At 35.6% G+C, this 16,528-nt stretch overlaps 1 protein-coding gene across 1 annotated transcript in view; it reads right to left on the bottom strand.

Annotated features, from left to right (window-relative positions):
- FSIP1 (fibrous sheath interacting protein 1) overlaps positions 1 to 16,528 on the bottom strand; it is a 65,173-nt gene that overhangs the window by 301 nt on the left and 48,344 nt on the right. The window contains exon 12 of the mRNA XM_041401056.1: positions 385 to 931. Coding sequence (XP_041256990.1) covers positions 385 to 931 — 547 coding nt within the window. The remainder of the gene's footprint in view (positions 1 to 384; positions 932 to 16,528) is intronic.

Here is a 16,528-nt window from a genome sequence, read left to right as displayed (position 1 = left end):
TTCATGAAACACTTGGATTTTCATGTGAATTTTTGTACCAGCTACTGAAAGAATATTTGCTCTCCACAGAACAGTGAACATGACTTTCTGCTACCAAAAAGGTAATCCATATGTGTTTTCAACACTGTTTTCCAGTTGACAGAATTAATCAACATCAGTGATATATTTCATAAAACTCCTATTCAATTATTTCAGGGTAAGAATTTTAATAAACATTCTGTTATTTTCTGTGTATTACTTTTGGCACAGTTTTATGTTTTCTAAAGAACATTCTTGTCCCACCGTAATAATCAGTGTGTATTGGTGCATACCTTTGGTGAGAACCTGCTTAGGTTTTTTCATTATAATCAAAAGCCTATTCTAAAGGGTTGTTAAGAGTCTCACCTCCTTTGGTTTGCAGTGGTATGCTGAGAATGTCAGCCTCTGTGGACGGCTCATTGTTCATGCTGATGCAATATAATGGTTCACCCAAGAAAGAAGGTTTCTTCAATCTTTTTGTGTTGAGTGCTCTTGACATAAAGTAACCTTCAGTAATACTCTTATCTTCCATCTTCTGTAAACCTTCTAGGTCATCAGGTTCCTCTGTTTGGGCCAGTGAATCCTTTGATAAGTGACTACCAGCCAATGCTTTGCTGGTATAGTAGCCAGGGATTTTGCTCTCTGCATTAACACATAAGCTTTTGTCTTCGAGTCCAGCCTTTTCCTGAGCCATTAACATCCCTACAATATGGTCTTCAACTAACATTTTGGAAAGACTAGATGTGGAGTGAAGAGTGGAGTCTTGACTTGTGTAACAAGGGGGACTTAATCCAAAAGAAAGAGATTCCTGAGACTGTGGCATGGTAACGTTACTTATTGTTCTCTGAGGCTGCATACATTCTTCCAGAAGGGTCTTAAGCTGCTCTTCAGAGAGGCTCATTTGTTCTTCAGTCTGAAAAAAAAAAAAAGGCAAGAATTTCTTCTGTCAAAATATAATTAATGAAAAGCAGTGCCATAAAACAGCTTGAGAGATACACTGACAGAATCCTTAAACAAATATCAATGTCTTTCAATTCAAGCTGAATTTAAATATACATTTCCATAATCACAAAATTTATGCAGCATCCTCACTAGGTTCTAGATAGATTCTGTGATGAAAGTTAGGAAACAAGCCTGATGTCCACAAGGCACTGAGAGGCCTTCGATTTTTGCATAGTCTTCCATGAGATCTGACTGGTTTTTAATTACCAGAGCATGCACTTTTTCATATTTCTTGGTTTGCTGTGAATACCTACAGACATGCACACATACACACTCTTTAAGATTTTAGCTACTGAAAGCAAAATAGCACGTTCCAAAAGGACTGCTGGGGCAATGCAGCTGGGGCTAGAAATGGTTTTGGACAGCACCAGCCCACAAAGACTGTCACATGCTGACTGAAACATTCCCAGCCTCTCACAGTAGAAATGCCACATAGTCTCTCTCTCAACCATGTGACACCAAACACATCACTTACCTACCATGGCAAGCATGACCCATGGCAAGTGACAGAAGAAAGCTCTGTCTTCTGTAGGACAGTTTCAGTGCTTCCTTCAAGCCGTCACTGCTCGCATAGCTTGCAGATGTATCTTTTCAGTTAATTTCTATTCAGAGACTGGCACACTCCCATCATTTTTATCACACAGGACATTTCTTAAAATTTGATATTAAAGATAATGACTGATATTGGTTGATTATGGTGAAGAATAGCAAAGGATATTTTGCTTAAAGAGGTTAGCAATAGGGAGTTACTTCCAGCTTTTACAATCCCCTTTTACAATTTTCCCTGACAATTTAAAGATTACAATGATAAGGACAAGACTGTTTTTAGATATGTGTAATACATTTGCCCATGAAATAGGAGCTATAGAAGATATCATAATATATATCTTAAATGTGGGAAATGCTATGCAACACTTAATAGAGAAAAATGCAATCAAAATCTCAGCTTTACACAACCTCCAAGACACAAAGGATCAGCTGACACATTAATGAACCCTTAGGCTACAGTGATTTATGTAAAACAAAAATTTTATTCATTGTGTAATGACTTCTACAGAGAATTTACTTTACATTGTGCTAGAGGATGGAGCTACTGTCATTTCAGAGAGATCAATATCAGATGCTTATCTGATATTTTTTTCCCTGAAGGTCTCTGATCCAACTACAGGAGTCATATTATCCTGTTTGATGCATATGACATGACTTGACTACAGCCAAGGTACCACAGGGTGTATGGATTATGCCTGAAAACTGATTACTCATGTTCATCAGTGGGGACAGTTTTCAGTCAGGAAGGAAAGAAGATTTCTTTGAAAAATTTGTGGCTATTAAAATTACAAAATGACACTAAAAAGTGAACAAGAATGACATTTTAAGTTACCTTTAATCACCACTCTGTACTTAAATATTCAAACATTAATAATAGCTAATAATAATTGCTACAGACCAAATCCTGTACACTTCAGGTACTAACTAATGTGCATAAGCTCAGCTCTATAGAGTTATTTAACCCAACAGTCTTTTCCTGCAGATATCAATTTCCATTCCAAAGATACTCCAAGTTTCTTTCTTGCACATAAAACTCCAACTGCATTAAAGAAATCAAGATGTTAAGGGCTTTTAAACACACAAAAAAAAAAGGGAGAAAGAAAAAGAGCACTGACAGACTATTATTATGGGTAGAGATCTTTATTTAGATGAACACATCACCAGGTAATTATATTGAGATTCAAGTAATCTTGGTATCAATCTATGTGTTTTTGATAATATTAACTGAAATCAAACCACAAGCTTAAGTGTTTACATAGAAAACATGCAAAGTATTACAACATCTTCAAACTTTATTTAGTCTTGTAAATTTTAATCCTATCATAGAAAGTACTCACTGATAAAAAAAAAAAAAAACTCAGGGAAAAAAATTAGTAGCAAAACACTATGATGAATCAAAAATGAAACATGAAATCTTTGAAATTTTCACTTTTAATCTAAACTACTAGCTCATGCTGAAGTCCTTCAATTTCCTGAAAAAGTATTTCAATTTGCAGGATAACATTTGTTTCCAAGCAGTGAGTATCAGAATAGACTCACTGGAAGAAACAAGAGCATCCACACAGCAAGAGGATAACATAAGAGACCACTACTGGAAGTACAGCTGCATCAAGAGTATATCCACAGAGCAGATTATACTGTGTAAATATAACTATTTGTAACATAGAAATTCTCACATCTGGAAACCCACATGGATTCCCACATGGTTTTGAGTGTGTGGTTCTATACTAACATATTTCAAAGCTCTTGGCCAAGATCATTTGGAGCTAGTATTATGTTAATGACAGGGTAATTCACTCACTGCAGAAAGGAATTATGTATATGAAGCAAATGAATGATCAGTACAAAATTAACATTGTGAGGAAGATCATCTTGTCCTGCCTTTCTTTGGTCCTTTTACTTCCCCTACCACCACCCATTTATCTGCAGTCCATTTTCCCTCATCCAAATTTTTTTCTTCTTTTTTTTATCTTTCAGGAAAATCACATGGCTTGTATTCATAGATTATTACCAGAGGGGTAAGATTTAGAGCCTAAGGCATATGGGAAGGGAAATGAATATAATAACAATGGAGTAAAAAAGTTTGGGAACTTGTTTTTCTCCAGAGTGGCAGGCCTGCAGCCAAAGCAGACAGTGTAAAACATTTCTTTGTTCCTTCTTATTTCATTCTCTCTCTTTCTCTTTTTCTTCTCAAAATCCAATCCCTTTGGTTTTTTGTAAGACATGCATATAAAGATAAGGAAAGCATTTAATAAACCTCACCAAAAATTACATTTTAAAATACTAAAGGCGCACTGTTATTTTCTTTTGCCAAACTCAAGAGAGGACTATAGGCTTAAGGAAAAATACACAGCAGAGAAGATAAACAGCCACCAGTCATCCACTCAGTAGTCAGGAATTTACATTGAAATGAAAGCAGAAAGGCTGCTGTTAAAATCAGGAAACAGTTTAGGGAAACACCGTTGGGAAAGACATCTCACAGCAAAAAAAAAGCTGTGCATTTGAAACCAAATAAGCATTTGAACTCATGGAACTGCATAATACAACAACTGTATTAAGAGTCTGCAGAGTATATATTTGCACACATCAGAAGCAATCCAGTCACAACCAACTGTAACAGTTCAGAGCCACGACCTGGGGTCAGAAACACAGTCTCAGGGAGACACTTGATTCTAAATCTCCCTAAGCTTTCATTGCCCTCATTGTAAATAATTTACAACTCCTATACAGAATAAATACTTCAAGACTTTTTGTTTTTTTTAAATACAAGGACATAAAATGAGTATCATTCAAAATGCAGAAACAGCCCACTAGACAAGGGAAAATGAGGTATCAGGTCTGGTTTCCATTAAAAACTAGAAAACCTTTTAATTGTTCTGGCTAATTTTTAATAGGACACTGAGTCCTATTCATTTCCTAGGCTTTTTTACCGTTAATGATCCAAAAAACTAATTCCTAGCCAGGAGTTTAGGAGCCTGCTAATGACCTTTACTGTTTATGTGTGGTTAGCTTTTCACACACTTGTGGCCCTCCTCTGACTGAAGATTTCTTGTTCCTTGCTAAATTCCTCCGTGACAGGAGTCTATAGAGAAAACCTTACTGCATGTGGTAGGAATGCAAACCTGTAGTTCGCTGAGGACAGCCCTGCTGTGACTACAAGTTTTCAAGTTCAAATCTTTAGGCTTTCTTTCTACATCTGTACAGTAACAAAAACAGACTAACACTGAAAGCCTATATCAGATTTTACCATGGGGAGAAAGCTAACATGTCAGGATTATTTCTAATGATAGTAAATAATCAAAAAATTACACACAGTAAATTAGTAAGCATTACAATGTCAGGATATGTAAGGACTCATGTAGCTGGCACATCTATAAACATGGAAATTTTGTTCCTTAGTCTGAAAGTGCTGCACTCAATAGTTCACATGATAGTATATTTGTTTGAAATAATTGACTTTGATGCTTAATTTGCTGACATTTTTACTAGTGTGTGAGACTGCAACAGTCAATTCTGAGGTAACTGCTTTCTTCCAGATAAAACGACTCAATTTTAAGAGAATACTGATCTATTGAGACAAAGTTCAGATTTTTGGCAGATCAGCCCAGGGAAGTTTTGTAAGTTTTAGTTATTCAATAACTTATTGACAGTTTCTCATACAGCTCTATTCTGTTTTGAAAAGGCAATCCTTGCCTTCTATCTCCACACAACTCAATGTGGACTATCAGCTCCAACGTCTCACTTTCTGCATCGCACCCAAGCATCATGTACTTGTCTACGAACAGTACTGCTCAGTGCAACTGTGAAATATTATTAATATGCTGCATACAAACCACACACATCACATCATTGTGGAAGACCTTCTTATAATTTCCAGACATGTTGAAAGCACAACAAAAGTCAGTTTGGTGCCCATAACCTGTAAACTGATTTAAATTAATGTAATATGTCCATTGTAGATTAACCCCAGCAGGCATCTAAGCACCACCCAGATATTTGCTTACTTCCCAGTGGGGAAGGGTAAGAGGACAGGAAGAGCAAAAAGAAAAGGAAGAGCAAAAGCAATAAAACTTGTGGATCGAGATAAAAATTGTTTAATAAGCAAATAGAGAGAAAAATAACAAAACAAGCAATGCAAAGGCAATCACTCAGCATCTCCCATGGGTAGACAAACACCCAGCCAGTTCTGAGCAAAAAATTGTTAACTTTGTAGAACCCTCTCTTTTCCCTTTTTATTACTGCGCATAAGATTATATATGCATTGGCATGAAATGTCTTTTTGGTTAGTTTGGGTCATCTGTCTTGATGCCAGCCTGCTGCACATCCCCATACTCACTGGGAGGGCAGACTGAGAGCCACAGAAGGCCCTGATGCCGTGCAAAGGCTGTTCAGCAACAGCTAAAGCATAGGTGAGTTATCAGCACTTCTTGGTCACAAATCCAAAGCACAGCACCCTACAGGCTGCTAAGAAAACATTAACATTCCAGCCAAACCCAGTACAGAGACCCACACATCTGCTTTCACAAAGAAATTAAGTGTTCAGCATGTCACTTTACTGCTTCTAGTAGTTGCTTGTTTGTTTTATAAATACTGTGTTAAGCGAAAAATCTTAATGAATGTAAAAGCAAAAAGCTAATCTTTCCTCCATACAGCTGCTTCAGAGGGGTTCGCTCAGAATGTAACAACAGAAAATATTAAAGGAAGTAGATGAGAAACAACTCAATGAGATGTTTTTGGAGAGGCCAGTAATGTGTATGGATTCAAAGGTCTTAAAAATCGAGACTGAAAGCTGAATAATGGATTCAGAAATTAAGAGCTCCTTACAAACATGATTTACCATCTGGTGGTTCTGTGCTTATGTCTAGTGGGCTTGGGGACTTCTGTAGTGTTTCACCAATGACATACATCTTCAAGAATGAACAGGATTCCTAAGCCATAGGAGAAAACCTCCTGCTTTGGTTTTTTCCTCCTGCTGTATTTACTTCCGTGAGTTAAATTTTCCCTTCCCTTATTTTTTCCACTGTTTCTGTTTATGTAAGGGCAAAATGCACAGGTCTACTAGTCAATTTTTGGTAGCTGCTGCTGCTAAGAACCAAAACATAGAAAGGACAGAAGTAACTTGGCAAAAAAACCAGAAGCACCAGACAAAAAGAGGAGGAGATTATTAGGCATCTGGTAACATCACTGTCTGAAAAGAAAATTCAACTTGTAACATTATGGGCCACCAGAACCTCAACATCAAAGTGATTATCAGCCTTGTGGAATAATATAAAACTTCCACTAAAAAAAAAAAATCAGAATATTAGAAGAGAAAATTAACTTCATTGAGAAATGGAAAATAAAAATGACTAGACTTTTTCCCCCCTTCTTTCTCTGACAAAGAGAAATTTTAACAGAAATCAAAAGGAGACATGAGTTTATACAATTTTCATCTTATTTAGAGTAGCAAAGTATGTGAAAACTGTGGAGACAAGACATGATAGTTGCAGCAGTTTTTTAAAGGTAATCTACATGTTATAGAGGCAAAAACAATTATATCAATTTTGCCTCCAAGAAACATAAACGTGCCTATTTTTTGTCATAAACATGCCTATTTTAGTCATTACAAAGAGGTGTGACACTTGATTAAATTTTGCCTTTCTCAAAAACATCAAGTCAATTGCTTGTGGCTTGAATGTGCTAATAAAGGAAAAGTGTCTTTCATCAGCTATGTAAACTTTAGAAAGAGAAAGAAACTGGCTGCTAGAGGTAATAGAAGTTGGAGGGAAAAAAAAAAGGAAGGTAAAAGATCTTTTGCAATAATTTTCTTTTCATTTGACACTATAGACACTACACTACATTGCTTACAGCTGTGGAGAATACATGGCACTGTACAAGGGTATAACTAGGGTATAACTAAGAGGTTTGTAAGTGGGAATTATTTCTTAGAACCCTATGGAAATGTTTTCATCATTTTTAAAGACCCAAAAAGCTGTATTTCTGAATTGCTAGCAGTTGCACTTTTTGCTCTAACTTTCAATTTTAACTTCATTTTAGCTTTTGATTTACAGGCCGCATAACATTTTCTAGGTGCTTACCTATTACCAGGTTCTCACCCATGGACACTAAAATCTAAATTTGTATGTCCTCACCAAGTTTAAGAAGGTAACTTTAGGAAACACAACATGAAAATGTCACTCAGGCTTAAGTTTCTAACATTTCTATCAGGCACATATTGTAATGAAAAATAAGTATTTTTCAAGTAACTGAAAATTACTCTGCATTATCATTTTCCTCAATTAAGTACATATGACTTTGAAGCTCCATTTTCATTATCTGAACCAACAGGGTATTTTTAACCTTTAGACTCTAAGCAGCATTGGATTCGACCTAAACAATTAAAATATTAAATATAACTCATTAAAATATGTATTTCCATTAGCATGATAGATTTTTCTGACATTTTGGAGTTAATATAAGACTTATGCATCATGTTGTATTGTACCACTTCCTCTAAGGTCCGAACCCCAGTTTGTATAGCATATTTGACTTTTGTATATATTGTATAATAACAATTTTCTTTAGTGAAGTTTCAACATTGTCCTGATACTCAATTTTACTCCAGCTTCCATTAGCAGCAGGGCACAAATTTCAAGTAAGCAGGAATTAACAAAGGAAGCAATTTTATTCAGCATCTTTAATTGAAAATAAGAACTAAAATTCTAAATAAATACATATTAAATTGTGTAATTAAATGTGCATAGAGTATATTTTCCTGGCTAGGGCAAAGAGGTACTGACTTGATGTAAAGAGCCTGTTTAATTGGATGTCCTACTAGTCACTAAACAATAAGAGTTGAGTGTTCCTTAGAGAATGTAATTTCCAAGTTTAAGAATTTTAAAAGCTGCATAAATCATGATGTAAATTCCCCTTCATTTAAACACCAAACTACAAGAAAAGTGTCTGATTTAAATCACTTTGAATTTGAAAATCCATCTACTCCAAGGTTGTCAACAGATGTCTTGCAGGAATTCATCTCTTCTAACTCCAGATTAGTTCAAAATTTATCTCTTCTAATCTACTGTATTTGCAGATTGAAAAAAAAATAGAAGTATTTTTCCATATATGAGCCACTTTAAGAATTTTCATTTCTAAAACCTTTCTCAACAAATAGACAGCTCCCTGTTTTTAGAGCACTTGATTTCATACAGTTTCTTATATTTGAAGCAAGCTGGTTTTAAATAAACACACTGATGGTGTGTGAAAACATAGGACACAAATTTCTGACTTGGTATTTACAATCCATTACTCAGAATAAGACTGATTTTCTATCCTCTCCTGAAGAAGCAGAACTTCTGCAATCTAGACTATTTAGTATTCAAAACCAGTTTCTTAAATATCCCATTTTGTGTTTTTAACTGTTTGTTATTAAGCATTTAACAGATTTCATTCCATAGAAATCTCTTCCTTGAATATTAAGTTGTGGCTTTAATTTTCAGTAAAGCCAGTAGGGTAGACAAGAATGCCTTGATGTGGTTGCAGCTGTTTTCTGTTACAAAACCCCATTTCTTTTTTTTTATTTTTTTTTTTTTTTTCTTTTTTTTTTTTTTGTCAAATTGGTTTAGCATTTTTTTCCGAGAAATAGTGTAGCATAATGGGATCACCCTCACATACAGCATTTTAAAACTGCAATGAACTATCCAGAGATTTTAAGAATGCTTACAGGTCTATAATCTACTGGAGGAACAGAAAATGTTCAAGAACAGAAGTGTTCAAGGCCAGGTTAGATGTGGCTCTGAGCAGCCTGTTCTAGTGGAAGGCGTCTCTAGCCACTGCAGGGCAGTTGGAACTAGATGAGGTTCAAATCCCTTCCAACCCAACCATTCTATCCTTTTATAATCCTGTGAAAACAGAGAAGCCACAAACACATGAACTAGGTGACCTATGCAATTAAGAGTACTTTAGTCTTTACGAAATATGGAAAGGACTGGCCCAAGGAGGAGCAGGCCATAAAGACTCATCTAAAGCAATTACAGACAGAAGCTTCAGACTCAATTTTCTGATATTCTTCAGAGATATCTTCTTAACTGGTTGGCCTTGTGTATCAATAGCAACAGGCACCTCTAAATACTGACTTTTTCTAAATAACATATTAATGTATATGGTAAGCCTGACCTGCAGCACATATTTTGAAGGTGTAAATATTCTCTTCTGATAGCAGAAGTATTATATGAAGGAAGGTCTGCTATATATGGAATAAGAAGATACAGAAACCCACGGGGTTCTCCAGTGAAGTAATACAGGTAGGGTACAATCTCCGTTTTCCAAGTAAGGTTGATCAAATTCTCTTTTATGAATGTGGTTTTCTTACAGAGTTTTTGACATCCTCTCTTTGTTTCACATTCACACTACCTAAATCAAGAGCCTCAGCCAAGTGCTAATGTCAGCTGTAGTTCCCCAAGGTCATCACAGGCAGCAGAGAGACACCAGCACTGGGAATTGTAATTCAACCCAGCTAAAATTTAAGGACAGAACATTTAGGATTTTGCTTACTAATTACTTTTTTAAAACTGAAGCCTTTCTGACAAAACATTTAAAAGGCTATTCAACCAGAAGAGAACAAATGGGAAGAAGTAGAAATCAATATTAAAAAATAAATTCAGCAAGTCACAGAAAAAAACAATAAAATATACTACTTTTCAGAAATTTGTTGTGAAGAAATATGCTGAAATATAGATAAATCTATTATCTACCTTTAAGTAACAAGACCCATAATGTATCACACTAGTTTAGCATTTCATTGTCTTGCTCCCACAAGCTTGATATAACAGCATGTTATATACATTCCCGTACATGGCAATATACATTGCCATGTACGGGAAAATGCAAGAATTCAAACACTGCTAAAATCTAGAGCATTAACAGTACCAAAAATTACACAATTTATGGGAATAAAAAAGAGAAGTTGTCAATATTTGTAGCTGTGTGAATTGCAAATATGGAATTCTACCTCACAGTTTCAGGACTATGAAGTGTCTTTAAAAAAAGAAAAAATCAAATACCCATTCACTGCTTCTGAAATGTTTCTGCACTTTTCAATCCATGTCATGGATAATTACACCCATAAAGGGAGATCCCATCTAAAATCTATGAAACTGTCATTGTCTTTAAGGGAAAGATCCCTGTACATAAGCATAGATAAATGAGTAAGGGTATGGATAGTTGTGCCATATCTCTCTCTCTGCTTGTGAGAGGCCAGAGAAAGAAAATTCTTTATCAGTTCTGTTTGGTGGGGCCTGTTGCCACAAGGGAAGTGCAAAGCTTCTACAGGGAACATCAGGTTGTAGCTGTGTTTGTCAATGTGGCCATATATTTTATGGAGCACTGAAATAACATTTTTTTAAAGAAGGAGAATAATAAGGTTTTTCTGTACTGAAGAATGGAAGGGTATTTTGAAATGAGGTAACTGCATCTGGCTCTTGTATTTCCATTCAAAAGGAAAACCCAAAAGCCTTTAGGAAGAATGTGATGAACAATATTGCCCCAGGCAAAACATTTTATTTGGAGTTTCAAGCCTTCCTGCACCCGTTCTTGATTTTGGATAGGGGGCGGGGCACAAAACCTTTCAGTAAGTACAAGAGCAGGAGTTAAAGCCTAAAACATTCAAATACATATGACCAGAAAATTCTCATTTACCACATAACAATAACAATAAAAAGGTTAGACTAAGATAATATGAGTGCTAATCTATTGTTACCACTTAATGTTTGGCAGCTGTTTTTATGAAGACACATAAAAAAGCAAAATTATAACATTATTTTTTTTTCTAACTACAAAAGGCACTGCACAGACAATCTAGTTGTTAAAGTAAACTTCAGTTTCGATTATTTATTAAAACACACTTTTTCCTCAGGCTTGTCTAGGAAAGTAAATGTGCAACAGTACTAATATCTACATTCTGGCTGGCATGATAAATTTCATATATTATTATAACCAAAACCCATGTATTTTATGTCTTTGCCAAACTAGAAACAGCACAAACATTTTAAGAACAGGTAAGAGAACAAGCCTCTCTATTTTTCCTCTGAGGCAATGAGTGAAAACCTCAGCTACTTCCTGCCACTAACTATAATAGTTTTCAATTCCCTAGGCCTTAGCAATAAAAACCACTTTCAGCATCTTCGTTTGTTCTCTTGCTCACGTCCTGTGGCAAGGACAACTGAAGAAGTCCATGCATTCCAAGTGCTGCAGTTCCTTATAGTTATTATCCTGGTTCACATAATCAGAAGCACAGGTATCTGCACACGGATAAAAAGCAAGAAACCCTTAATTCAGTTTAGAGAGGCAGTCAGTTGATTTGACAATGGAAGCCATAGAGCAGAAGGTACACAACACATCACTGTAGTACACTTCTCCTCGTCTCCACTCACTTTTGCTGGTAAATCCATGCCTGGTAGATAAGAGATGGCTGAGTGTCTGTAACTAGAAGCAAAAACAGCATTCAACAGGTCACACAATCACACTGGACAGTTTCCTGTATTTCCTCCTCATCACGAAGGAGCATGCCACAAGCCAAATGAGAGAGGTACAGGAAATCAGATAGCCCAAACAGCATATACTAAGCACAAGCATACCAGCTTTCCTACACCAGGGAGAAAAAATAATTACACTCATGCAGAAGGCTTTATAGTAAAAAGACTCATGGTTTAAAAAATAATGTCTTGATGGTAGAATATTTTAGTGTTTGAATTTTTCAACCATTTTCTGCAGAATGTGCTCATACGTAAAATGCAACACAAAACAGCTGAGTAAATATTGATGCTAAGAAATTTTGCTTTTAGAGAAATTAAAACAATTCTAGAAACAACAAACAAATTACAAAAACACAAACTGATACAGATGCATGTAACTCAGGGAAAAGTTTATATTTTGCAGTTTGAAGTGTATACTTGCAAGAGGATACAAAATATATTTTAAATTAAGCTTTTGACAATCCCATTTATACACCACACCACAAAAAGGAAAAAAACCAGTATACTATTTCCCCTAGTAAAAGACATGAAAGCACCGAAAGGCTCATGTTTTTCAAAAGAAAGTTATGTAAATTTATCATGCATTTGGGATACAGGTGACTCTGCTGAAGCTGGAGGCTGTCTTTTGCCCATAAAGTCAAAGTTCACATGTCACTCATAAGATCTGAAAGATTAATTTACAAAAAAGTCTGTGTGATCACATTACAAGGTCAATGGCTTAAACACAAAGCACTGTGCACCCCAGTTGCTTGGAACTTTCTTTACTGCACATTGGAATGTTTTTGCCCAGTTGCTTTGGTAAAAAAGAATAACCAAAGTTCACAGCTGTGTTTCTGATGAATTAATGATGACATTGTTGGTTTTAGAGGACACTATACTACTCTCAGTTATGTGGAATCACAGCTACTGAATCACTAGGCAGTGACAGAGTCAAGGGTTTTATTTGCTTCTTCCAGGCAGTTAGGAGAAAACTACTTATTCATTAGGTTAATTCAGATAGAGAGTTCCTTTTGAAAAACATTGAGAAAAGAACTGACCATATTTTTTGAAACAAAACATAGGAAGTTGGAGTGAATGACAAATATTTAAAAATCCTAACTTCTTTAACCAATGACACTCACTGCTTAGGTTAACATGATTTTCCATTAGGCTTATTAAAATTTCAAACTTTTAAAAGACTTCCAGTTTTATTCATATTATTCCAAATTATTCAAATTAAATGTACGAAGGTCCAGATTGAGAAACAGTTTCTGTATCAAAAATAAGACAAGTATATGATCTTAGAAAGATATACATCTCTGAAAACAGAGCAGCTGCAGTTTCCAGCACTAACACTCTGCATAAGACACAATAAAAGGAAATCAGAAGAGATGGAAGTTCCATATATCTGATTTTTTTATGCTAATGGTAAAAAGAAAAACATACATAAAACCTAACCTGTTGTTTCAGACATAAAAGTGTGTGTAAATATCAAGGTTGGCTACAGCTACAATCTGGAATGATGATGCTGTGTATTAGCATAGCCTTTACAATGTGACTACATATATGTATACCAGCCTGGCTGGCACAATTTGAGAGTTACATTTAATTCCTAAAATGAATGAGTTTTAATTAAGAAAGACACATAAGGGATCTGAGCCACACAATGATATTGTATCCTTTCCAGAGACATCAGAAATTCATTCCTTCTGGAATTTTAAGAATGAATTGTTGTGGATCTCACTGGTCTGCCTGGTGGGAGGCACCATCAGCTTGTTCTTGCCTTATGGAATCCATTCACGCATGTATCCCCTTACTGTACTTATTCATACTGTCCTGTATGAATTCATACAGGAATTATTTAAATGCACTTGATGCATTTGACACAGTCTGTGTTTTATTTTATGCATTATTGGAAAAATATTCCTTCCATGGGTGAGTCATTTGTAGCTTTATGTGAGCCAGTTTAATATTGGCTACTGGGAGTTATAGGCTGTCAGGCACCAGAGTGAAAAGCCGTAAAACGGAATATGGAGAAAATAACAAGGCGAGGGACATGACATAGGCACTTCTGCATTTTATCCTCAAGTCACTCTTGGGAAAGAGGATTAAGGCACTTCAGTCTCCCTACTCAGAGCAGGAAGTGCTAAGCACTGTGTCACAATATCTTGCACCTTTTCAGACACACTCTCCTTGGCTTGGCTTTCTGACATGACAGAGCAGTTTCATCGATAGCCATGAACAGTAACGCACCAAATCTATTCTACAGCATTCTGCCAAGGATGGATAGGTTTCTCTTAGAAGACCACACTTCTAGTTTGAAACAGTGGGCTTACAAAGAACTAAATCTAATTCCCCTATTGCCAAGTGAATGTTTGAACCATGAGATAAACTGAGTAATTAGAAGAGCGTGTCCTTGTTTGAAACAAAATTGTTTTAAATGTGCCTAGCTTTACAAAATTCCTCTAGGTTTTAGATCTTAAGAAGACAAAGGCACCTGACTGGAGCCCACATTAAAAAACCCCAGACTCCAGAAAGGGTGAGTCCACAGACATTTGGGTTCTGAGTTCAGGGGTTTTTTTCCTCTTATAAGTTAGCCTTAGGCTGTTCCCAGCTCAGTAAACTGGCTGCTCTGAATATTATTCTAAACCCACATAATCCTCACCGTGAACTGCAGAGAAAGCCCATGAATTAACATACATTCACTCAATACAGCTTTAACTGACTTGCCCAAGGTGGGAGGGCAGAATGTGCTAAGCCACTGTACCTACCTGTCTTTCATGATGTTCCTAGGATAGAAATTCACATCTTGTTGAAAAAATAAAAAAGAAAGGCTCAATAATGAAATGGAACCAGTGATTTGAGTCTCTCTCTCTCTTTTGATTTATTCCATATACTCTGTATGTGGAATTGGGTAAGGATGTGCAAGAATGTATGCACATATATTATGTACCCTAATGAGTTAATTAAATAATTTACTGGCTTATTTGCAAAACCAGAAATATTGGGATGGACACAGGAAAAGGCTGCAAATAATATAAAGTATTAAGAAGAAATTAATAAGTGAAGTGAATGTGTACAATGCAAATTCCTACTCTGCAGTATGTAATTAAAGAATTTTGTAAAATTCCAGTACTTGACACTAGGACATGCAAAAAAAATCTGGATCACTGTATCTTCCAAAACCACAAACCAGACCCATATGCTCATGAAACAAACCATATGGAAAAATAAAATAAATATTTTAAAAATATTCAGGAATATTTTTAACAAGACTCATCAAAGAATTCTAATAATTTCTATAATGAGAAACTTAAGATTTTTTTCTTCTCATAACACAGGAAAAAAGTTCATGCTAAAATCTTTAAAAGGCTACTCGGGGAAAAGAAGAAAACAAACAATAAATGGTGGATATTTGGGTATAAAAATATAATAAGGTAAGAAATAAAAGGACAACTTTCCTTCTCCAAATGAGGTCTCTTTATAACAGATGAGCAGTACTAGGTTGAGAGTTTTACCAGGAGGGAATCTTCTGGCTTTTGGACAGCTGGGAGGGGCCAGTACTGTATTGCTCATGCAAAAAGAGGAACAGTGTGACAAAGAGGAGGAGTGAAAGCCTTGCCATGCTCCTGGTGTGGCATCTGGTTACAGCTGCAGTACAAAGACACACCTGCCTGACATTACAGAGCTGTAGAAAAAGTGCCAAGACACCCTGAGACAAGAACAGTTATGCAGTCAAGGAACTAATGATACATTTTATTCTATCTCTCATCCTAAAACAAAAGTGAACCTGATCCTAAATTTAAGAAACACCTGTGGCTATTCTGAAGCTGCTGCAAAGTAAACCAGAGGAGTTTAACCTCTGGTTGATTGTCATTGATAAATGACAATTGCTACTAGAAGTTCTACATACTATCATGAAGGAAATAAAGACCAAAGATACTGTACCCATAAAAGGATAAATTTTGCTTACAATACAATTTCTACTCCTGGTTTTACTATATAATTTTTTCTGTTCAGCCACTTACTGTATCTCACTTTAATTTATTTGAAAAAATTACTATTAAAGGGACAAAATGGTTCTGTCAAAAGCTTGACTGGATGACTCTGAATTCCTTGAATAAAACATATGATGTATGAAAGAATACTAATATGGGCAAGCTTTGCAATATTGTATACACTAAAAATGAGAAATCAGACCTACAAATATTTTAGAACAATGCTGTGTCTTTGTTCAGACAGGTGATCACAAAACTGAAACTACAGCAAAAAAAAATTTAGAATTTGAGAAAGGTAAGAACAAATAACATCCAACAATGAAGAGATAATTGCATTCTATATTTTTTCTGAAATTAGACATAGCATGACACCTCGAGTGATTAAATTTTAGTTTATTTGCACTGTAAAGCAAAGTATTATTTATTGACAACCATTTAACAGTAAGATTACTGTAAAATATTGGAAAAAGG

This window comes from Onychostruthus taczanowskii, unplaced genomic scaffold, assembly GCF_017590055.1.
Source record: "Onychostruthus taczanowskii isolate IOZ18803 unplaced genomic scaffold, ASM1759005v1 scaffold1, whole genome shotgun sequence".
Taxonomy (NCBI): domain Eukaryota; kingdom Metazoa; phylum Chordata; class Aves; order Passeriformes; family Passeridae; genus Onychostruthus; species Onychostruthus taczanowskii.
Note: the sequence above shows the minus strand (reverse complement) of the source record. Positions and strands in the feature narration are given on the sequence as shown.